The sequence below is a fragment of the Sander lucioperca genome, chromosome 12 (assembly GCF_008315115.2).
Source record: "Sander lucioperca isolate FBNREF2018 chromosome 12, SLUC_FBN_1.2, whole genome shotgun sequence".
Lineage (NCBI taxonomy): Eukaryota > Metazoa > Chordata > Actinopteri > Perciformes > Percidae > Sander > Sander lucioperca.
In genome coordinates, this window is record NC_050184.1 from 28,885,714 (window position 1) to 28,910,342 (window position 24,629).

Sequence of the window (24,629 nt, forward strand, 5' to 3'; positions counted from 1 at the left end):
CGTCAATGACACTGGGCGGTTCATGAATGGGTTTGTGAAGTGGGAGGGCCCGTCATTTGACTTTACCAGTCAGGGAAAAAGTAGGTGTTGTGCTGTAGTGTTTGGTTTGGTGCGATGCAGCTTCATGACTGTTTTTAAACACACGAGCAGCGGTTCACTGTGCGTACGGACTGCAGCGGAGCGTTTGACAAGCATCCTCTATCCGTTGAGACACGCAGGCTAACAGCAGCCGTGCAGCGGCGGGGAAAGCTAGCTTCATCCCAGCTAGACGGCAGCTCAGAGCCAGAGAGGGGAGAGCCGCGTCGGTGAGCCATGGGGTTCCGCAAGAAGAACAAGAGCCCGCCGGTGCTGAGCCACGAGTTTGTGATCCAGAATCACGCCGACATGGTTTCGTGTTTGGCCATGATAATCCTCCTCGGCCTGATGTTCGAGGTACTGTGTGATTGGACAGGAGCTGTGGTTAGCCGATTGATGTTAGCTGCTGCTAACTATCGTTAGCTGACATGACAGCAGCAGTCCAGGGGCAGGGCGCTAGCGTGTCTCTCTCCTTCCCTTCTCATGTGTCTCACTCAGTGCCAAAGAAGATAGCGAGGAGGCCCACTGGCACAGCATACAGGTCATTTTACCAGTCGGCTAATCCATTGCCTCAATAGGAAATCAATACATGTGCCTTGGCAACAAGATAGTCAGGCTAAATGTCTGCCTGCATGCTGCACATTTGATTACCAGCCCTTTGGTTGGACAGAGAAACTATAGCTGACTTTGAATGAAACAATATACTGACCTGTCCCCACCCAAACCCAGCCACCAGACTGAAAATATTGTAAAAAAAATTATCAGATTTTGTCTCAATTAACCTTTACCTGTGTGGATAAAGATGGGTTATAAGCTTAGTACATAATTAACAATGCCTAGGGGAAAGTGAAGCCCATGATACACACTCATTCGGATACAATGATAGTCATTGTAGCAACTTAACATGTACCTACTTTTTGCTAGAGACCCCTGGGAGCCCCTGCAGGCAGCCCCTGGAGGTCCCCAGACCCCAGTTATGGGACTCTGTGAATTCAGAATCTTGCAGTGACGCTGCAGTCCTCACTAATTACATACGCACATTAAATGATGAATTATGTGCACCTGTCAAAAAATGGTATCACGACCGAAAGTAAGATTCACACATTAACATGGGATAATCCAAGACGATTATACACACATTTATTACAGTATTGGTTTATTAACAGAAAGGCTTTGCTTCTTTTATACAAAATACGTCCATGGTCCGTGACAAACTCTTTTCCCTGACTCAGAATCACTCCATTGATCCTGTTTCTTTCTTTGTGTTCCAGGTCACAGCCAAGTTTGCCATCATGTTCATCACAGTCCAGTACAACGTAACACAAGTTCTTGGTGAGCTGAAGTTTATATGTACAGTAATCATTCCAGTATTTTTAAGATAAATCAAGTTAACAACTGCATCTGATTTCTAAATAAAAGCTCAGCACTTCATTGGTTGCTTATTCTGCCTCTTTAGTCGTTGTTTAGGCGTTAAGGTTTTAACTTTGTGTTTCTCTTTTGTTGCAGATGAGAAGAGTGATCCAGTAAACCTTTACCAGTATGGCCCTAAAGATGTGGCCACTGTGTTTTTCTACCTGCTTATTGCGGTCATCCTTCATGCCTTGATACAAGAATATATTCTCGATGTGAGTACATCTATATCCAAACTCAGCAGCCATAACTATTGGCTCACATTGTTTTTTGTTTGCACACAGCAGCGTATTATTTTGATCCTTTTACTTAAGTGTATAAACACGGCATGAGAGAAATAGAATCTCTCTCTACCTCTATTTTGTCAGATTACACAATGTCAGATGTGTCCATCTAGTTTTTAATTTCTAAAGCATCAAATAACGCCTCATGTGTTTGCTCTGTTCTGATCCATGACTAAGATTTGGATAGCTGTTTGACGGTAATCAGGTCCAATCTTTCCAGCTGCATGTGCACTAAAGCATAATAACTGAAAAGATGTTCATGTTTCTCCTGACATTTTTTGTCTTTCAGTTCCCGGTGGGATATCATTAATAGAACTTTTTTTTTTTAAGATATTTTTATTCCAAAAATAAAAACCTTATGTGGACCACATTCAAGGATTTAAATAAAAAAGAACAGATATCCGTCTCTCTAAAAGGATGGAATCCCACTTTATCACGTCTGTCTTAAAACAATAGTGTGAACATCGAGGTTGTAACAACAGGTTGTAATATTCCTCATGTTCATTCTGGCCATTCCGAATACATTTACGGTTTACAAGATGGGGGACAAAATCCTCGTTCTGTGTACAAAATACATCAATTTGGGATTCAGTGTCTTGCGCTTGGGCACTTTGACATGTGGAGTGGAGGATCAAAACACTAACCCTGCAATAACAGACGACCCACGCTACTTCATGAGACGCCCGGACTGAAGACAGACTTAAAAAACGCGAAGCTATCCTTTAAAAATTGCAAAATTTGCGCAAGAATGAAAAAATGGAAAACTTGCACAGCTACTCGAATGATGACTACAGTTAATGTTAGAGCTGTGACAGTTATAAGTCAGTAACAGGCAGTGTTATATAATTAACCTCATCAGTCAAGTAGTGACAACTAATCTACAAATATCTGTGTAACTGAAAAAAGTGACGCATACTTAAATGATAATAAAAAAGGACCCCCACATCAATATGTGATATGTATGTGTATATATATATATATATATATATATATATATATATATATATATATATATATATATTAATAGTAATATTTTGTTTCATTTCAGAAAATGAACAGGAGGTTGCACCTGTCAAAAACCAAACACAGCAAGTTCAACGAGTCTGGACAGCTCGCGGCGTTCTACCTGTTCTCCTTCATCTGGGGCTGCAGCATCCTAACAGCGGTAAGAGAGTCAGGAGTCACAGAGACACACTGTCCCAGCCTGCATTAAGCTTTATCTTACGCCTTTTTTTCTCTCACAGGAGGACTTTGCAACAAATCCTACTTTTTTATGGGAGGGTTACCCACACACTCACATGGTGTAAGTAAAGACTCCTACACATCAGAAGCTCATATTTTACAAATCCTAAACACAAAATTCCAATTTTAAATGAGTTTCACTAGTATTTTCATTCAGAAGTATGTTGAGCTTATGATAATAGTTTCAGCCCTTCTTTTTAAAATACATGATGCACTTGTAATGTTTCACTTCTTTGGAATCGTTGGGATTCATCTTATTATCTTCCATCACAGTTTAATGTCACAGTCCAAGCTAACGTCATATATTAATAAGAGATCATGTTTTGGATTCTAGATCAGGATATGATTCCTTTCATACTGGTTTGACTTGTACTTGCATGTCAGAAGTTACCAGTTAACAGTGCACCATGCACAACATGACCTATTGTATATTGTTATGATATAACTTCTGTCCAAGCCAAAATAACCCCCAGGCTCTCACCTCTGCCAACCTGTCTGTCTAGATTCCAGGTCAAGTTCTTCTACATTTGCCAAATTGCCTATTGGCTCCATGCACTTCCTGAGCTGTACTTTCAAAAAGTTCGGAAGGTAAGGGTCATTAAAAAAATATATAATGTCATCCTTGAAAGCAAGTTATTGTGGTCTTGTGTTGCAGGTGTGAGATGGCACATCGGCGTAAGTGAAAAGAAAAAGGCGTCAACTTGTCTTATCACTTCTTAACAAATGAAGTGCTGAAGAACTTGAGTCCTTTGGTCCTGCCTTCCAATGTATCAACAGTAACGCATCAGAATACGATAACACATTTTTTACTAGTTGTCGTCAACGTTTTTGTGCATTAGTCTCTGCAGTCTGTAACCCATGATGAGTGCAGTGGTGTTTACTGTATACCTCAGCCGGTTAATGTCCCCTTTAAACCCTGCTAATCCCTGCTGGCGTTTTCATGTGCCTCCTTGAGGAATCAGCTGAGGACTGTGCAGATGTGGAATATAGAGAATGTCGGGGCTGGGAACAATCACACCTCTGTTGCACTACTTAAATACAAGCAAGGATGACATGTTTTTTCTTGGTGGAATAATAAGCTATTCAGTTATCAGTTCCCCCTTTTTCTACTCCAAAAGCGTTTTGATTTGAGGTTTGTTGGATAATGCATGTGTGGTATAGCTGTTTCGTTGATATGTTTTGTGTACATTTTAGAGCCAACATATGTCAAGGCTTAATTTGCATAGAAAATGTATCATAGTGTCAACGCTAAAAGGTGGTTAATGAGTCCAGGCTCAATTTTAAGGGCTTCAAACTTTAAAGAAAATCATTGCTCCTCAAGAATGTGTCACTACACAGTAAATAAAGCGACTAAAATCCACAGCATACGTAGATAGTTCATGTCCAAAGTTGAAAATGCTACATGAAAAAATGTTAAAAACTCTCCCCCTTTGTTTTATTTCCACAGGAGGACATCCCCCGCCAGCTCTATTACATTTGCCTTTACGTTGTCCACATCACTGGTGCCTATGTCTTAAAGTGAGTGAAATATTTCATTTTTCAGAGCGTATGCTCTTGAGGGTGAAATAAAGAAGCATAATGGACACCTCGTCAGGCATTAACCATTACATATTCTAGGTATATCTCTCACAAAGATCTCATTTATCCTGACAATGACTGCAAGTGTGTCAAACCAGTGCCTGATAAAATGGGTAAAGCAGTGTTACTTTTTGCTATTGCAGTAAACTGTATAAGGAAACAATTAGTGCATCATTATGAGTTCACAACTCAGACACTACCTGACAACCTGACACTAAGATACTACTACGCAGTATCTCTATGTTTATAGAGTGATTGTTTTTTTCTTCAAGTGATAGACTGTGAGTAGTTGCTCAGTTATCAGCCTATTTGACTTTCGTTCATTGTCCTCACACAACCCCATACAGATCATCTTTGAACTCAAAGCCAGGTTAGCTATAAGAAGAGTAGCTGATAGTGTTCAGTGTTGTCTCCTCTCTTTCTTCATATGCTGAGTTGTCCTCAGTTAATTCTATGTTGCTGTCCCTCTCTCTGCATCCCGTCTGTTTAGCCTCCACCGACTGGGCCTGGTGTTGCTGGTCCCTCACTACCTGGTGGAGCTCCTGTTCCACGCTTCACGCCTCTTCTACTTCAGTGATGAGAACAAGCAGAAGGGGTATTGCTTTCATTCATCTAACAAACAAGTTTTTTTTTCCATTAACATTTTATGCCTTTCTGATTTGACCAACCTGATTTGATAAAAAATCCTTTTTTTTTTCTTTTACAGTTTTACTCTGTGGGCTCTACTTTTTGTCATCGCCCGCCTCCTCACCCTCACACTCTCAGTTCTGACGTTTGGCTTCGGGCTGCCCCGTACAGAAAACCAGGGCTTTTCCCTAGCAGAAGGCAACTTCAATGTGCTCACCATAAGGCAAGTACAGATGGCAATTGACAGGAAGAGCCCTTAATGTCTCGTACCTAGCTAATTTACTACAAACATTAAACTTAAAAACAAAAGTTTGGTTTTCCTGTTCACAAGTTAAATCACTTTTACTTTTGTAGTTCTTAAAATGTCTTCCCAACCCTTCAGGATGACTTGTCTGGCAGCTATCTGCCTGACACAGGCTTGGATGATGTGGAAATTCATTAACTTCCAGTTGAAAAAGTGGAGGGAGCACAGCCAGAACCAGGCCTCAAAGAAGAAGGCGGTCAGCCCAAAGAGCAAGCCTCACAAAAGGGAGCCTACAAGGGGTGAGTGTTCAAGAACCCTGAGCATCTGGTCAGCCAACCAAATGTAGATATAATGTAATCCTATGTTTCAGTTTATGTCTCATTTCAGATTTCTTTTGTAATATTTCTCATTGTTGAACATTTATATCTGAAATCGCTTTAATCAGGAATGTTTCTAACCACTTGTCTTGTCAGGAGGTTCTGCCAATGGGGTTGTGAAGTCTGAGGATAAAACATCACCAAGGGCAAGAAAAGCCAAAGCTTCATAGAGATGGAAGAACAGGTGAAATAATGTGACATTATGTCTTTACACAACTTCAAATTTTGTCTACTGCTCCCAAAAACAGATGTTTAAGCGCACTAAGAAACCTTACCTTACTGCCCCTTAGGGGTTGAAACTTCTTTTTGAAAAAGTTCAGCGTTTCGGTCAGCTAGAAATGTTTCTTATTCATTTGGGTTCTCTGCAGATTGGATGCTGGCATGACAGTGCTGGGTTTGATGCTTTAACAGGATAGATTTTAAAGTGTCCTTTTGTGTAAAACTACGATCACTCGCCGGGTTCTTTAAACTGAGTCACTCTTCACTAATTTGAAATTGAATCAGTTAACGTCACAGTTACTTGAAAAGCGAATTTTGACTTCAGGGCAACTTAATACTACAACTTAAAATGTGTTCATATACAGATTAACTGTGTGGGTGTCATTTTAAGTTTGGGCCTTATTCAGTTAAACTCACGAAACAAGCCACCGACTCATGTCCCAAAATAAAGCCTTTCTTGCTCTGTAAGACAGCTCTTGTATATTCTGCTGTTGTCAGGAAAAGATCCTAAATGAATTGCTCCAGAGGAATATTTGTGCTATTTAGGTATTTGGCATAGCTGCAGCCAGAGAACTGAAGCTTGTACCTAACTCCTTGATCATTTACTGCCATTATTTGACAGCCTCTGCCTTTGAAATCCAACATGTTACAGGATTGAGGCCCTTTTGTATTTTTGTTTGATTTTATTACTAGCCTGGTAATGAGCGTCGGCCTGTTACAGGGGCTCGTCCAGGTACGGTGACTTACCAAGAAGAAGCTGCACTGTAACCTGTGATGCTGTACTGTATGCATACAGTTAAACCTTTATAATGGCATGATTGGAAACTTAAGCAAGAAACTGTGTTTGAGGTAATGTCAATGCATGACGGTTTAAGGCTAAAGACTTTATGGCTAGTTCCTACCTGTGCTGTTGAGTTTGCATCTCTCACACACAAGCATTCAGTGGCCTTTTTTCAAATGCTGCAAAATGTTTGAGTTATTTATTTTGCCATATACTACAGATAGTTATTATTTTATATGCTTTGACAAGCTGTAACCAGCAAACCCAGTGGTACATGGCAACTGCATTTAGTTAATCCAAAACAATCCAATCTTTCTTCAAGTGTCCTTATAATGTCAGTGGTTTGTACTGTATCACTCGTTCTGCTTGTGGTGCGTTCTGTTTTCCTTCTCTGTTCGCTTTTTTATTCTCGGGTATCAGCGGGACAAGCTATCCACCACTTACACTAGTTACATCCCATGGTGCACTGGGAGGTGTGTTTGTAAGGGGATGTTTGTATGCCTGACCTGTACACGTACTCGTGTGTGTGCAGTAGTGTTTTGCCTACTGTGTATGTGAATTAACTGGGCGTGAATGATGATGATGGTGGTGATGACAACAATGTTTATTGCTTGTCTTGTAAAATAATTATTGCCTGTGTGCAGAGCATGAAATGTGACAATCTGTTCATTGACTCCTGCCCTGATTTTCTTTTTCTCACAATCCTGTCCTATCCTTTCCTTCCTTTCACTTTGGTTGGGCCTTTCTCAGTTCCCAACATGCTTCTGTATGTGAAATACTGAGTTGTGGATTGGTGTATGTTCTATAGGTTATCGGTTACTAAATGCTTATGTGTTCAATGTATCTGCCCCTCAGATGCCCTTTTTCTGTGTGAGAAAGACTCTGTGATTTCTGTTTGTCAAATGTGGCATGTTTGGCCTTTCTGCTTCACCTTTTCAATGATCCTGACATTGCTATGGAGCACAGGTATTGTACTGTTGGCCATACTCTTTCCTCTCCTGGACTTGGAGTACTGCTCTACTACTAAACCACTGTGCATGTGAAGCTCTGTGCAGAAAAGACTGTACTACCTGTCTGCAGACAGTTGGAGTTTGAAGTCTTAGTCCAGAGCAGGGATGAGATGAAGATGCCATTCATTTTTGCTCCCTTTAGCACTCCTTATTGGGTTTTGGTGGTCTTTAAAGCCCTATGTCTGTGTATGGCCGTGTCATACGGAGAGGGATGGAGGAGCAGAGGACTTATGTACCAGCCTGTTATTAAACTGTCTCAGATGTAAAAGAGAAGAAGAAAAAAAACTGACTTAACCCTACACTGTACTTAAATATGTGTCAGATTTTTAAGCTATTTTTATAGAGGGGAAACTCACTGTTAAATTCACTGTTGTTCAGTACACACGTGTGAATATTTGTTTTGCATCCATATTGATATGAATTGTTTTTTATACTGTATAAGAATAAAGCTTGCTGAACTGTTAGCGTGGATATACATTGTGGTATGAGTGTAAACATTTATTTAGCCTAAGGGTTTATTTAACATCATGGCCTTATTAGAGCAAAGTGAACTGTTGTATAACAGTGCTCAGTTAACACTATGCTGCAGGTGTATACACTGCAGCTTTCACAACTACATGTTTTATGATAGTAAAGTACACCATCATACTGACACTAGTCATCCACACATCAGTTTAAATATAGTACCTGAGGAGCAAATGGTCAACTCAGTGTCTTATTTGTTCCAGTCCTGCAGGTGTTTTCTCAGTATTTGTGATTATAAGCCCAAATGTGGAACGAACATTTTACAGAGTGAAACCATCTGTAAGCCTCTCTCGCTCATCAGATGTCACACTGTACAACAATCAGCAGACGTTTAGGCTCTGAAATATGAGCTACTCTGCAGTTCACAACCCCCTCTGCTTTGAGACACAATAGCCTGTATAATCCCACAGGAATGCACTTTTGTTTTGCATAATATGTCTGAGCACCATAACACTACTCACTTGAGCTGTTATTGCATTGATTCTCAGTGAATTACAAATTACAGTTGCTCGATTTCAAACCGTGTGCATTTTGTTATTGTTGAAAACTAAAAAAGGCTGCAATGATTTAACTGTATGAGCACCCTCTAGGTGGCAACGATCATTAATGCATTTCAACAAAAAAAGACCTGCTCACGAGAGATACTTTTATTGTATTCTATTAATTAATTCTGCATCATCCTTAATTTGTTTTTATTTTGCTGCTTGTTTATAGATGTTGCAATATATTTCCTTTTCAAATATGTTGTCTCTGAACTGCTCTGATGGTATATATTTATGCAAGTTTTTGTGAGTTCTGATCATTTTTCTTTGTCACTATTTTTTATTTCATGTTTGAATAAAGCTTTTATTCATTAAACTTGTTGAACATGTTTTTTTTAACATACTGCCCACAGGTTGAGTAGTAGAACTGTCTCCATGGAAACTTCATGTAAAAAAAAAAAATGCATGCAAAACCACTGCAGTTTCAAAATACACAGTAAATTACAGTATAAGAGCTGTAGATAATTACCCACTCCTAAGGTAAACAGCAGATAAAATGTCTGACAAAGCAGGGATACACAACAGATACTGTTTTTTTTAGGCTTCCCTCTCTCACCTCCTGCTCATTATACCTTTCCACCTATTTCACTCTAGGATATATTTGGGGACTGACTCCATTTTTAAAAAATTTCATGTATACTACCCACTGGGGATGGTGTCAGGAGACATGAGGAAATATTGGCCAAATCCTACTTATTTGCTAATAACCACCAGGGGGCAACGGTGAGCCTTTTGCCTGAGGGACAGAAGTAGTCTGCAGGGGCATAGCTGCATACAGACCTGCATTAATAAATCACTATTCAGAGTGAGAACGACAGAAACATTGTCTTATCACACAGTATGCAGCTCAACACTCTTAAACAGACTTTAGTATGAACAGAATGAAGCAAACAGCTTGCACTTTATGTTTATCCAAATATGGGAGTATATTTTAGATGGGAGACCACCACCTTGACTTGTGCAATTTGACTGGTAGGTCACTGTAAACATGACATCTGCATCCATGGATGGTGAGGAATGAGCACAACACAGAGGAGAGACACCTGCAGCTCACTGCTAATGTGTTGTGTAGTTTCAGAGTAATGGGTTTTCTCTGGGCAATCAGACAGCATGATGGATCAAAGGGAACTAGAGAGGCAGGCTGGAGCTCTGCAGGGTCAGCACAAGGACAGGAGTTCACACACACACACACACACACACACACTCTCCATCACACAGATGCACAATGATAACTGTATCCTCAACCCAAACGTACACGACCTGAGTCCTACAGCAGGAACTAGCTAAGGCGAGGGGGAAAAACTCACTATTCCACTATTTTTTTCTTTAATTCTTCCCCTTCATCCAATGAGGATAAATCTCTCGCTGAATCGTCAGTATTATGTGTAATTTCCATATAAATTAGCTTCATTAAAAGGGGAGTACTTTCTTATTTAACGAAGCTCATTTGAAATTCTGTATTTAATAAGACATGCAATCCCAGACTTGCAGACTAATAGCCAACAATTAGCAGGACTGGAACATGTGTGTGTGTGTGTGTGTGTGTGTGTGTGTGTGTGTGTGCCTTTGTGTTTGTAAATGTGTGTGTCTGTGTAATCTCTTAGTAGTATTGTCGTCCCTCCGTGTTATTTTCGTTGATTGTCCCAAATGAGCAAATTGGGCAGCAGCTGCTCTCCCAGCCAGGTTTACTTGCAGTGACCCATGAAGCACGATGGAGATTTAAGACGTTCGTAACCTCACGGCTGTTTGTGAGCGAGCAGAAGAGAGGGGAGTGTGTAGCAGGTGTAGACCAATGAAGGACAGAGTGTAGCAGGGGTTAAAACATCTGGAGGGATCAGAGGCATGGGAATGAAAAGCAGGCGGAGGGAGTGAAAACAAAATGGTAAAGGCAGTGGGAGGAGAAACAGACATACGGAGAGCACTGTCAAGCAGAGTGCTATGATTTACAGTAGAACGAAGCAGAATAATGGATGGAAGAGTGTGTGTGTTGTGAAGAGGAGAGCAGTGCCCTATCAGTGTCCATCAGAGCCAGCAAATGCAAATTAGACGGAGAGGAAAGGTGAAAAAAGAGGCTATAGACAACAGTGAGATGAATAAGCGACTAATGACTGGATGGGATGAAAATGGGATGTTAGTAGGTATATTTTCATCCAGCATCACCCTTTATTAAATGGCTTTTTCCACGACCTTATTCAATATCCAGCTTTCTATCATTTAGTGTGTGCACGTTTATGTGACTGTTTTAATTAGGCAAGTCAGTTTAGAACAATGTGTTATTTAGTAATGGCTTGGCAATTTAAAGCAAACTACTTTTTGATGCAAAATTGAGGGAAAGGTGAAAAGAAAAATAACAATATGAGACAAAAAATGATCAAAAGGCTATGAGGCTAAACATTACTGCTTGTGTGTGGAAGTTCATTAATGGCAAAACAATTGAAAGAGCATAAAACAAATTTAAATGGAAATCAGTCTTCAAGTCAAGATTTAAAAACACAGATCAAGTTCTGAGAATAACCAGGGACAGAACTGAGTGTAATAAATGTCTGAGAAATTTTGTCACAAGAATTGAAGAACCAGGGCCTCATTTGTTGGATATTCTGTTGCACATGTCTTGGTATATTTTGGTTTTTGTGTGCCACCCCAAGATTTTCAGTGGCCCCATCTGGCCACCCCTATGAAAAGTTCAGGGGGCGCCGCTGAGTGTGTTAGCTGTTAGTTTGCCAGCTACACACCAACTAGCCCTGTAAGTAGTCACTATGTCACCAAGCCTCAAGCAATGGCTATTTTATGAAAAAGGGCAGATGAATATTGCACATATAAAAAAAATGTTGGCCCAGTCACATTATTTTCTGGTGTGACCCCACCCTCATGTCCATTAGCTTTGTCATTTGTCTCCAGACACAACAGTGAAATACATAGATATAAGTTTAAAAATCCAGCATATAGACATGTCCTCCTAAAAACGTAGACTCCTGCGCCAAAACTGCTGGGGAAAATGAGATCACATGTTACACTGAATACACACAAAATCAGGATGTTGCACTTAAAACTTGTGTCACGCATCCAAAGCTGTCTGTGTGAGCTCTCAAACCTGCATTAAATACAGCCTGAATTTGTTCTGTGCTCTCTCAATAGCTTTGCAGTTAATAAACTGACCTACATATGGATATTATGTTTTTTTAAGAGCTTTTGTACTATTGTGGTGAGTCCTTACAGCTGTTTGCAAGACAAACGCAAAACATGAGACTGTGTGGCATGTTGCAGTGTGAGCTAGTGAAGACCTCAGTTATGGAGTCAGCACGTGTCCCTTTTTTGCCTCAGGCGTTCACATTGAGCAACACAGAAATCAACAAAAATGTAGAGGGAATATGATTTATGCTCTAGACAGTGTGGAATGTTTGCTGTGTGTTTGCATGCGGCTGTACACTAAAAAGCTGTGCATCTGGAACATGAATCTTAACACACCTACACGCATGTGCATTCACACACACATGGCCCAGCTGGTAACTGGGACAGCTGACAGCGCTAGCAGGGTCACGTGTGTTTATACAGTCTCATCTGTTCCTCCGTTGCCTGAACTCTCTTGGTAACACTCAGTCCGTGCACTCTTCCACGGTGACGATAAACAAACAACGCCAGGCTCCATCTTCTCCATCTCAGTTATTCCTCCGCTGCCTTTGAGGGTTTTGGTTTTCCAAACAGAAACTTTATCGTCCCTTGAGGCTTTCCAGTCAGTGATTCTACAACTGCCCCCGTTTTTGCTTTATCTGTTCAATCATGTTGTATTGATTTTGCATTGGATGATGGTGAGGTAGGTTTCACAACCAGAAATGGAGGCAGAGGGTGATGGATAAATGAGACAGAAGCATATGGCATATGATGACAAACCAATTGTTTCCCACAGCTCCACCTTTATCTTTCCTCCTTTATTTGTCTCTTTTTTTCTTTATTACTTTTGTGTAATTACCCAATACAATTTTATACATTATTACATATATTAACGCAAGAGCAAATGAGCCAACGTCGAACTGTGTCTGCATAGTCGAGGTCACCTCTTAACCCTCATCACTTCAGCTTCAGAGTCCAAATTGGGCAGAGGTGCTGCTGATGGTGGAAACTAATATTAAGAAAAACATATCATAGGCAAGCATTAAGGTGTATAGTAAATGTATTCACCTAGTCCACTATTCATAGTGTGTAAATTTACATATACAGTACATACAAATAGGGCTGCAACTAACGATTATTTTAATTGTTGACTTATCTACTAGTTATTTTAAGAGAAAGCAAGAACTAGGGAATGTTTGGTATTTTTGTTACGATTAATATAATTGCAACAGCATTTTCTGCATATGGGTTGCCTCTTTTCTGTCCCTCTCTCTCACACATCTGTATATGTATGTGTGTGTGTGTGTGTGTGTGTGTGTGTGTGTGTGTGCGTGTGTGTGTGTGTGTGTGTGTGTGTGTGTGTGTGTGTGTGCGTGTGCATGCTGGTAGCGGTTCCACTATTCTCCTGAAGCCTCGTCTCTACCTGTTTAGAATTTTAATCAGCTTCCCTCCTCCTCTGACTTTCCCACAACTCTCTCAGCAGTCCCCTAAATTCTCACCTAACAATAAACTGTATGCTGGTAAATAAAACATGATCATTTTCTGTCAGCACTGTAAACATTTAACAGATTGATATCAGGCAGTAATCATTGCATCTTTGAGGATTATGGTCAAGTCGAATTGTGAAGACACAGTTTGAGGGTCGTGAAGTGACTCTGTTGGTTGTGCGTACGTGCATGTGTTTCTTCACATTACATTTAATTTTCTGCCATTTCCGTTTTCTTTTAGCCTCAGGCAACAATATGGAATTTTCCAAATGATCGACAATAAGTACCATAATAATGTGGTTTTAAATATTGTGGAACTGCAACCTGAAGCCAGCTGGCTATAGAAAAACAGTTCTCCACTGGTTCACTTTATCAGGAAAAGGCCTAATGAATATAAGTGTTTCACTCCAAAATGCAATAGCAGCATAGCAGGCAGATAGTCTCAAAAGCCGGTAATATTTCCAAATAATATATTCTAATGAAATTATTTGTAAGCAAAGGTCTGAAACAAAAGGTCTGAATTCCAATAATAATCCAATTGCAGATTTGCCCTTCATGCATAATCATTTTGCTAAAGTGTACTAAGAATAACCCAAGAATAAGTGATGTCTGTTAAGGATCATGCCAGTGGTTCTGCCTGCTTTAGCCCATTTAGTACAAGCATGCTTTACATTACTGCCAACCATTGTCCAAATCATACAGTAATGTCTTTTTTCTACCTTCGAGGCAGCCATTAGTTTCCTCTCATTTTCATATGGAATGAAAATCAACTTGTGCTTTGTAGTTGCGTAGCTAAAATATGCAAAAATACTGTTATGGTCCTTTAACAAATGGAAGACATTAATAAAAATAATGATTACTGTATCTAGAATATTAAAATTTTAGTTATAAAATCGTCTCCAAGATGAAAGTAGTGTAGTGGTATCAAGCCTTAAAGACCACCAGTGGGATGTGGTTGGGTGTGGAGAGAAGTGTGCTCTGTTGCACACGTAAAAAACATTTTCCCACCAAAATTAGAGCGTATATGCAGGTTTTGAAACGTGGGAAAACTTGCTAAAAATAGGCGATAGACTCCTTTCCCATTGACAGTAGAAGAGTATGCCTTTCTGTTTTGTTTTTCTAGTGTGTCACGTTCAACGTCACGCATGTGCTGGAAAACAGGGTTAGTAAACACTAGAAAGCAGCATGAAGGCCAGTGAAAATGTTACGGTGGTCACTTCTTTTATATCTGTTACTTATTCAGTCTCTCTTTCAAACTCAGTGCTGACTAATTTGGTTGATGTTTGAGCGCTGCTTGCACAGAGACAGATGGAATTTGTGTCTGAGATGACAAAGAGTCATAGCATTGCGCCGGAAAAGAGGCAAAGATTAGCGTGTCCATCCGGGTGTCATGTTTCCATCACCGCCGATCAGAGCTGGAGCCGATATATACCCATGACTACTGCACAGTCATTTGTCCGATTGTAACCTTTACCACTAAAGACAAAAGCCAGATGTTATTTAGTGAGTTTTTGTGGGGTTTTTTGTCCAGTGGAAAAGGGGCTTTAGTGATGTCACAGTGTACTACTGACACACTGGAGTACACGTCTACGTCACTGCAGCACTGTGAAAACTTAAAGCACTGGAGGTCAACAAAAACAGGATTTTCTCGGGGACGTTAAGTACACTCAGTTTTACAGATTAAGTTAAGTTGTTCTCACTGAGGCGTCCTACTCAGTCTGTGAAATCAGTTGTATAAGCTTCCCAAAACTTAAATAAAAGAACCCTGATGACATCATCAGGTCGCCCAACTTTATGGAAGTGCAATGCTGCTTTCAGTTACTCTTTAATGATAGTAATGTAAAACAGTCAATACACTCTCCGTTATGTTTTTGTGGTGCTGTGGTCATGCATTACATGTCACAGCTTTCCAACATACAGTATATTCTCTCTGCCATTGTCAATTGATATCAAACTCAATCCTGACCATTACACATACAAGATAACAGTTTTTCATCTCTCTTTTCAACCTCATACCTGCATTTAGATTTTACACATTGGTTCAGTGCAGCCTGCCAATGGTCTCAAATGTGCTCCAAGTCTAATTTATATTAAAGAAGGCTTAAAACTGTAAATCCTTTGGCTAGGACTTATCCCTGTAAGTATGTCTCTGAGTTTGTGTGTGTGAATGTGTGTATTACAGGGTTACAGTGCAACACTAAGCATACACATTCGTTTGATCGGTTGTTTTTGTAAAATGAGCAGTTGGTTTCTTTGTGTATGAAATGCTTATAAACTTAGATAAAAAAAACTTTTCAGGTTATGCTCTTCTAAACATTGGTTCACATTTTCTCAGAAATAGTAGCCCTACTGAAATTAAATTCTCAGGATCTTACAAATGTAATATTTGCTTTTCAAGAACATTCAAAGGTTTTGCTTCACTCTCTGAGTTATATTCTAATCACATTTTTCTTCTCCTTAGCGGTTCTTTTAGTATTGCCTGATGAATTATACCTGACCCATGAGGCTAATTGCTTTAAGCCTTTTCCACAACCCTATTTCAACATCGTCGTACTCTCAGTAGTCTCTTACTCTTTTCTCTGTCTTGTATGCCCTCCCTCCCTCATTTTCCCAGTCAAAGGTGGTGTATGTTTACCTTATTTTCACTCCCTCTGTGTTCCTTTGAGCTACAACACGTCCTCTCCTCCATCACACTGACAACTCCACACTTGCTTCGTCTCTCCCCTTTTCATACTTTGTGTTTCTTTAACACCTATAGGTTTTCCCAGCTACCCTTCTGTTCAGGCAATAGGCACCATTTATCATTATCTGTGATCTTCTCTCTGTGTCTTCTTAAACTGCCTTAAACTAAACTCGACTATCTCATCATCTTGTCTCACTTCTCTCTCACCTTCCTGTTCTCATCTTCTTTCATTCCCACTGTCATTGACACAACAGGATCCTTAGCCTACTCACTGTGTGTGTGTGTGTGTGTGTGTGTGTGTGTGTGTGTGTGTGTGTGTGTGTGTGTGTGTGTGTTTTAGACGGCAGTTTGGTGCTATCAGTCCCTGCCTTGTATATCTTGGCAGCAGTCAGGGCACTGTGCCGACGTGTCCCAGTTCATAGGCCAGCCGGCTCCGACGTCACTGCTCCACGCTGACCCTGCCAGCTCACATATGGAGACCACATATGGACCTCATCTATAAGAGATAGGAGGCCTGAAGGAGCCACAGTCCCTCCGGTGAAACAAACCAAGTTCACAGAAGGCTGGCTCCTGTAAAAAAAATAAAATAAAAGCCTGCAGGATGTGAAGTGACATTTTAGCATTTTTGGCATTTGTTTTTGCTTCATGAGGAAGGAAAACCTGAATTTTGATAGAAAAACAACAAGATACTGAAGCACATTATACTATAAAATGCCCCTAACATCTTGATTTTAGTATACAAAAAAATATTGTTATATAATTGGTATGATATTAATTGGTTATATCTGAGTTTTTGGGACTTTTGTCACAAAGTGATTCAGCTGAGGGTTTCTGTTTTACAAAGACCAAAATATGACAACATTTCTCACCCTTTGATGTTAAAATGATCTAAAACCTATTATTTAATACCACATTACTTATGTTGCACATATTGCTACCATTGCACATTTTACTCACAACTCCATGGTCTACAAAATAATAGTTACATTAAGTATTTAAGAAAAAGAAAATACTGATGAATTGAGATAAAACAATTACTTGATTGACAGAAAATGACCTATTTGATAATAGATTAATCGCAGATGTGGAAGATACTCAGATATTTTACTTAAGTAAAAGTAGCAAAAAGTAGGAGAAATACTCTGTTACACGTAAAAGTTATGCATTTAAAAATGTACTTTAAAGTACAAAAAGTATTAAAGTATATATTAAATATTCCAGAATTACTTAAGTAAAAAACAATTTTTCAGTAATAGCCCATTTCAGATTAATATGTATTATTCGATGATGATTATTAATATGAAAAACACCTGCTCCATAAAATTTGCAAGTCTCTTATCTTTGCTATTTTCTTGTGAAATATTGGATGATTTTACCTCTTCAGCCCTAAAACGTTATTAGGCTATAAATATGGCACTTGAAGATAACATTTAAAGGTCCATACTAGTGTTTTTGCACATTTTAGTTCCATAACTACAAATCATGTATACTTAAAATGTTTTGCTGATATTCTTTGAATGCAACTGTACAGTTGTGTATGTGTTTGTTTTCTACCATTCTAGGCAGCAGTTGGTTTACAGTAATTTCTATATAGTATGAAAATCAAGAACAGACTCTTGAAACTTGCTTACATTTAGTTAAGTCTGCATTAACTTTGGTCACTGATATTATTTGTGCATGCTGTCGTTAAAGCGCCAACTGATTTGTAAACTCTGCACTGTGATACTTCTTGACAATAATGTGACACTGTGATGGATTACTAATCAGAATCAGGTTTATTGCCAAGTAGTTTTTTACATACAAGAAATTTGCTTTGGTAGGCTATATTGGTGCATACAATAAACATAGTAAGAGAAAATAAAAAAGATAAAAATACAAGTAAAAGTACTGTATCTTAGCATATTCATTGCACATGTCCATACTGCTTAAACTGTATCCAGTTTATTCATGTCTAATATATGTATATCGCCACTGTGCATATTTACATTACTCTGCACTGTAGGCTACTGTTTTTTTTTCTGGTTAAATGCAGTTGAATCTAATCTAATAATGTAAGGAAATGAATTGAAACTGGATCTGTAGACGTGTAGCCTACATCAACATTTCTAAAACAGAAAAGCATGTTTTACAAAATGGTTAGCTGAGGTAAAGTGGAAGATTTGTAATGAATTGGCTAAAACATGAAAAACCACTGGTGGTCCTTTAAAAGGGTAGAACTAATTCTACTGGCACATAAACGAGACTTTAATTCATCCAAATATACCAACTCATCATTATCAGATAAGGATAAGACCACCGCGTCCTAATTTGCTCTCAACTTTATGCTGTGTAACGTTACTTCTGTGTCATCCCCTCCAGCCAAACGCCTTCTCCTTGGTGGAAAGTCTGGAAATTGTGCTTTTTTTCGTCCTCCGGGCCCCACGAAGCAAACAATTGAGTGTTTGCTTTTCATTTAACTTAAAATACAAACCGTGTCTTCTCTCTCTGCTCTGGTCTCATCGCTGACATCCGTCTGTAGGCTGCTAGACAGACAGCCTGTTTCCCCACGTCCACCACCACCACCATCACCCCCCCTACCTCCACCCCCTGCGGTGGTGGAGTCTGCCTGTAGTCCGTATCCTGGTTGGACGAAGCACCCGGAAGCGCGGCTTTTCATTCGAACGAACTCCTTTACCCAGGAGCCCCCGCGACGCCTCAACTTACAGAACTGGCTTCTTGGGCTTCGGGAGTGTTTCCCATTTAAACAAACAGTGCCGAAGATGGCGGAGAGTTAATGGTGTAAAGAAGAAATTATCGATCCGGTAGAGAGATACGTCCACAAGGTAAGCTCGTGCAGCGTGTTTGCTATCATTCAGCTAATTTAACGCGACTTTGCTTTTGGTTTGCATTTCGATAGAGGACGGAAATGTACTGACTTCTGTTCCCAGCTTCAGTGCACACACAATATTGGCATCGCTACGGTGCGGAGAGGGCACAGTGCATGGTCATTTAGTACATGACAGCAAAGATTTACTAACATGTTTCATGACGGCGATGAAGTGCACGCTAGGTGTCCTGTGTGTTTGTCAGCACTGCAAATTAAATGGACCAGATTGTTTTGGATAAACTTAACTTGATCACGCAAAGCTGGCCAGTTTACGCACAAGCTGGTGGGATCACAGAAGTGTTTCCAGATAGGTACAGAGCATCGGGAAGTTTTTCGGGGAGAGAACACACACGTGAACACTCGCATACTCACGCTTAAACACACACAAACAGGATGATAGTTAACTATTTTCTCTCGCCTGTCCGTGATAGTCGGTAGGGAACTGTACAACAGCTGAGCCTGACGCTGTCGCAATATTAGGGAATCTGGACCGAAATGTTTGTTGATCAAGTGCATGCAGACATGCTCAACTGTGTGTCATATGCGTCATGTTTTAGAGAGGCTGCTGGTGTATTTGACTGGTTTTGTTGCCATATGCCATACGGGAGGAGGCAGACGATGCAGACTAACTGTCTGTCAGTCAACCAGCCTGCGTTCTCGGGTCCCGACTGCTGAGAGATAGAAAAAAGTGCACTGACTCTACTGTATGTCTCCAGTGTGCAAGTCGGTGCACTGAATGGGTCATGCATTGCCTATAAATGTGAGGTGAAAGAGTGAATGGTCGCTGTGCTTGTGTTATTCCCTCATAGGTCTCCATCATACACCAATCCTCCTGTCATCTGATTCATCCTTAATAATTTGTCTCACTGTATATCTGCAGGGGGCAGCAACGTGGCCCTGTGCATAACCCTGAAGGTCCATAGTCTGATCCCTGAAACAGCCAGTCAGTGTGGTGTTTGTGTGTGTGCATGAAAAGCACCGTGTCCTTGAGTATGACACCAGATTCCTATTACAATACCTGCTCACACTGGAAAATAGCAGTCTACCCTTCAGTGTGTGTAAACAGTAGTTGAATGGAAGCGATGCCGATGATTTTGTGTGTCAGTGTGGACAGATAAGGGATGTGAGGTTGAGTTAATTACACTGAAGTCAGTGTTTAAATTTAGATATGTTGGCTTTGTGGCTGAATAAGGCTACAACTAATGATAATTGTAATATTTAATCTATGAAATGTGAAAAAATAGTTTTAAAATATTAATAATAAAAAAAATTGTAAAAAAAAATGTCCATCAGGGTTTCCCAGAGTAATAGTTGACATCTTCAAATGTCGTATTTTGTCCAACCAACAGTCCAAAATCCAAAGATATTCAGTTTACAGTGATATAAATCAGAGAAAAGCAGCAAATACTCACATTGGAGAAGCTGCAACCAGATAATAAAAAAATGATTACTCTCCTATTTTCTCCTGAAAGGTTCACAATCAAAAGGTCAGAATTAGCCAAAGTGGTACTGAACCAAATCTACAGAGGCACAATCATGGTGAAAATGTACTGTGAGGTCGTTTTTCTTGCCTATTCTGTTTATTTTACTGCTCTGTTTTGTATGCATTCCTATTACAAGATGTTGTCGTGGTGATATTAGGTTCTTGTGTCACTGTTCTTTCTGCTTTCAATCGATTTATAGTTTGTCAGCTCTTGTTAAGGTCTTAAACAATGAATTGATAATCAAAATTGTTGGCGATTCATTTTCTATTGATCGATGTATCGTTAACCGTTGCTGTCTGCGGCTGAATTGTCTGTCTGCTGCCCGGGTGAGGTGATGAGAAGCTCTTGTCTTGTTCCATGGCAACCCTATTTTGACAGATTTACAGTCAACTCTGTGGCCCAAGTCTCTGCACACGTGCAGACCGACATACGCCTACAACCTGCTCACAAGGAATTAAAGGGAAGATAGACTGGCGAGGGGTGTGGGCGACCCGTGAGGGGTCTTCGCTAAGCGGATGGTGGAATGAATGTGTGGACAAGGAGGAGGAGGGTGACAGTGATGCATGATGTTTGCTGAATGACGGAAAAAAGGGGAAAGAGGTTAGCAGGGGATGCTGGTGTCTGGGTCAGGCACTGGGGGCAGGGCTCACGAGGCTGAGCGGAGGACGGCAGGACATCACACACCAGCCTGGGAAGCTCTATGTTTGTGTGTGAGTGTGTGGAGGAGGGAGGGGGTGTGTCCGATAAGGGGAGGGGCTCAGGTGGAGCCTCTTGCTGGAATTCTACCTGGCATTTTTGTCTTTTCTGTCTTTTCTTAAAGTTGTTACAGCCTCTGATCTGTAAAAAAATTTTCTTTACCTCTTTTGTGGAATCAGGAAGTTCTCTTTTTAAACGGATCGCATTCCTTGCTCTCTCTTCTCTCTGTGGTAGGTCTCTCTCGCTGTCCCCTGCCTCCCCCAACTGCAGTGAAGTGAGTTGAACTGTTGTCCTGTTGTTGTTGGCGACCCTCTCCGATGCGTCTTCACCAGCTCGCATTGATTTCACTCTGTGGAGGAGGGGTCTTTTTTTTTAAATCTCACTTATTTTTGTCCTTTACTCTGACATCTCCAGTCCGAGCGGTGAATACCCTACACGCTTGATTTGATGCAGTCTTACTAGACTTGTCCCAAACGACCAGGGTTAGGTAACTTTTGATACCAATGACAATCTGGTATTTGAGTTTTGACATCTATACCAAGACAATAGTTTTTCCAATACCTTGTTTTGAGGAAAAGAAACATTTTTTTAAAATTCAACAAAGGAAATCATTAAAATATATCTTAACAAAAGCAGCCATTCAAGAACTCTTCCTAAATAAAATTAAGTATACAATTAGCATAAAAGGGAGTTTATCACTCAAAAGTAATATAAAAAATGTGTGTGTATATATATATATATATATATATATATATATATGATGTTAATCATGCGGCGCCCGAGTGCATTTGACCGGCATAAAATCGGCATTTGTCAGGCTGACCGGTCGGTCGCCGGTCATGGCCGATCACCGGTCATGGCCGATCACGTGAAAATCTGCCAATTCCGGTCAATCGGTGCATCTCTAATAAATATAAATAATTAAATATATATATATTTAATTTTTAAACAATGGGTACTTGATTCTGATTTCTGACTTAAAAATGGGTCTTAAAAATGCATTTGATAGCTACATATATTAAACAATGCTAACATTCTGAGCCTAAAGCTGCACGTCCCGGGCAATCAGCATCCAGCAACAGTCAAGGATCAATGTAAAAGATGTGGAAAAAAGAAACAGCATTGTTCTTGTATTGCAGTGAAGAGCTGCTTAGTCTTAAGGTGCTTAAACACCAACCAGACGGCCGACCGTCGGCAGAAAAGGCAGTCGGACTGATCAGTCGGGTCCCCGAGGTCCCAAAAAATGCCTCAAAACACACTGAGGCGACGCCGACTTGAGCGTACGCTCTGCGCGTGCGCGAAACGTAATACGTCTCCATAGCAGCAGGTGACGCTTCTCTGTATTTCCCAGAAAATGAAAACCGGCAGCTGATAGGACGAACGCGTCACGTGGGTCTTTTTTCTCTGGAAATTCACAGCCAGACTTTCATGGCGGCTTGTTCAGAATACGATCTCATATTGTACTAAAATAGTTTCTGAAAACATTTTAAGCGAGAAATAGGCCATGCAGTTGCTGAATCTGTCTTCATTTCAGATCGACAAAAGTCAGTTTAAAAGATTTTCCTCAGATTTTTAGAGGCTCATCCGCTCCCCTTTTCCTGGTGAGTCCCGACTGCCCTGTCTCCGACTGAACATGTCGGGTCGGCCAAAATGAAGGCCGACAGCTCCTCGGACGGACGACGGCACGGAACACACTGAACAGACTCGAGTCACCAACCTCGCCAGACGGTCTGACGGCCGATAATCGGCTCTGTGTGTCAGCGCCCTTATGCTGTGTTCACACCAAACACAAAGCCAATTTTTGGCTTGCGTTACTCGCATGAGTTTGACAACAGGATCATATTAGAATCATTTGTGTTTAGTGAAGATCCCAAAAAATGTCTTTCCGTCATCAACCATTGCCGAAATAACCACTATTGCTGCTTTGTACCCGTTGTGGAAGTCCCAAATATTTTGGAAAACCAAACGCTGTCGTGTCTGGGTTCATACCATCATCCGGAGGCGCATACAGCTCGGTGAATTTCCCAGCCTTCTCCAGGTAGTGTGTCTGGATGACTGCTGCTTCCAGCGCTTCTTGAGGTACAGTACAGATTTTTCTGTGATTTAATTGCAATTTTGCATAGTCACAGTATTCACGTTGCCTGACGCGAATTCGCATCTATTTGCGTCTTTGCATTGACTTTGTACTGTATGTAATCAGGCCTTGTTTAAGGTTTGCATTAGGGCTGAAACGATTCCTCGAATAACTCGAATAATTCGATTACAAAAAATCCTCAAAGCAAAACTCTTTGCCTCAAAGCTTCGTTAAATCAATGTAATTAAGGTTGTACGGCTCACTGTGTTTCCGCACGGAGGATTATTACTAGCGCAGAACAGGTTGACGCTTCTGTGGACACAAGACTGACGGCCCAGATTACAAATGAAGGAAGACGAAAATAGCGAGGGTCTAAGAGAAGAGACAGGCGAGAGAAAATGACATCATTTTAAGCTGCAAACATGCTGCTACATCATCTCTGTAAAAAACATCCAGTGTACTCATCCATTCCATAGAACCCGACACAAAGTAGCTAACTAACGTCTGCTGCTCTCGTCCACCACGCTGTTTTACACAACTAGCCTACAGCATGCTACTCTGCAAATAGTGACGTTTTACCAACAAGCTAAAATGAAAGCTGTCGGTTTGTAGTCTAACTGTTTATTAGTTTGCTACTAATCTTTGGAAACTTAGCTGCTGCCGGAGACAAATCGCCTCCTGCCCCCAGCATGACCACTTAATATGCACGTGAATGACTATTGCTGTTTACTAAGTATTTCTTACTAAGTATTTCTTATCCGATTAATCGATGAAATAATCGGTAGAATACTCGATTACTAAAATAATCGATAGCTGCAGCCCTAGTTTGCATGCGTTTGGTGTGAACACATCATTATAAGTAAGGAAAAAAGTAAGATCAGACTTTTATTTTCTATCTAACATATCCATGTTTAGCTGCTAATCTTACATAATGGTTTGTATTTTCATACAGTATTTTTTGTACTTACCACTAGGGATGGGTCTCGAGACCCGGTTCTATTAGGACCCGGTTCCAAAATTCTCAAAACCCGAAAATCAATAAGGTCTGAGCTTATCGATACTGCTATCGAGACTAGTGGATCATATAACATTATGTCTAAACATAGATGCGTGAGTGAACCGGAAAAATGATTTACGAGCACAATGTGTGCATTAAGACCGTAGTAAATGCTCTGATGCTCCGGAACGGACGTTGGAGGCAACAGAAGCATCGCTGCATGGGACGCTAGTTAACACTAGCCGGACGCTTGGCAGCAGGTAACGTTGATGTTAGCCTACCGTTAGCAAGTAGCAGGATTAAACACGGTTAAAATGCAG

At 40.4% G+C, this 24,629-nt stretch overlaps 2 protein-coding genes across 7 annotated transcripts in view; both read left to right on the top strand.

Annotated features, from left to right (window-relative positions):
* The first annotated feature begins 5 nt into the window (after window positions 1-5).
* zgc:113278 (uncharacterized protein LOC541528 homolog) lies at window positions 6-9,230 on the top strand. Of its 2 annotated transcripts, none has more exons than XM_031316625.2 (12): window positions 6-432; window positions 1,347-1,407; window positions 1,582-1,700; window positions 2,818-2,934; window positions 3,014-3,072; window positions 3,515-3,599; window positions 4,459-4,529; window positions 5,080-5,184; window positions 5,296-5,439; window positions 5,599-5,759; window positions 5,934-6,021; window positions 6,778-9,230. In XM_031316625.2, exons 1-11 carry the CDS (start codon window positions 313-315, stop codon window positions 6,005-6,007), a joined length of 1,116 nt encoding a protein of 371 aa, XP_031172485.1. In that variant the 5' UTR covers window positions 6-312; the 3' UTR covers window positions 6,008-6,021; window positions 6,778-9,230. The 2 variants fall into 2 exon arrangements, with proteins under 2 accessions (XP_031172485.1, XP_035864107.1); XM_036008214.1 differs by having other exon boundaries at window positions 7,693-8,120.
* Window positions 9,231-18,883: 9,653 nt separating this feature from the next.
* LOC116062168 (nuclear receptor coactivator 3) overlaps window positions 18,884-24,629 on the top strand; it is a 67,879-nt gene continuing 62,133 nt past the window's right edge. For 2 of the 5 annotated variants that reach the window (XM_031316765.2, XM_031316763.2), the window contains exon 1: window positions 18,884-19,014. The gene's annotated coding sequence lies outside the window, so the exon portion shown is untranslated. Of the gene's footprint in view, window positions 19,015-21,472; window positions 21,513-24,629 lie in introns of all 5 variants that reach the window. The other 3 variants (XM_036007790.1, XM_036007789.1, XM_031316764.2) reach the window with 2 other exon arrangements.

Bases quoted from the DNA above. Each gene is read 5' to 3' on its own strand.
- zgc:113278 (XM_031316625.2), top strand. From the start codon at position 313: ATGGGGTTCCGCAAGAAGAACAAGAGCCCGCCGGTGCTGAGCCACGAG. The intron at 5,185-5,295 runs GTATTGCTTTCA...TTTCTTTTACAG, and splicing joins GATGAGAACAAGCAGAAGGG to TTTTACTCTGTGGGCTCTAC. The intron at 5,440-5,598 runs GCAAGTACAGAT...CCAACCCTTCAG, and splicing joins TTCAATGTGCTCACCATAAG to GATGACTTGTCTGGCAGCTA.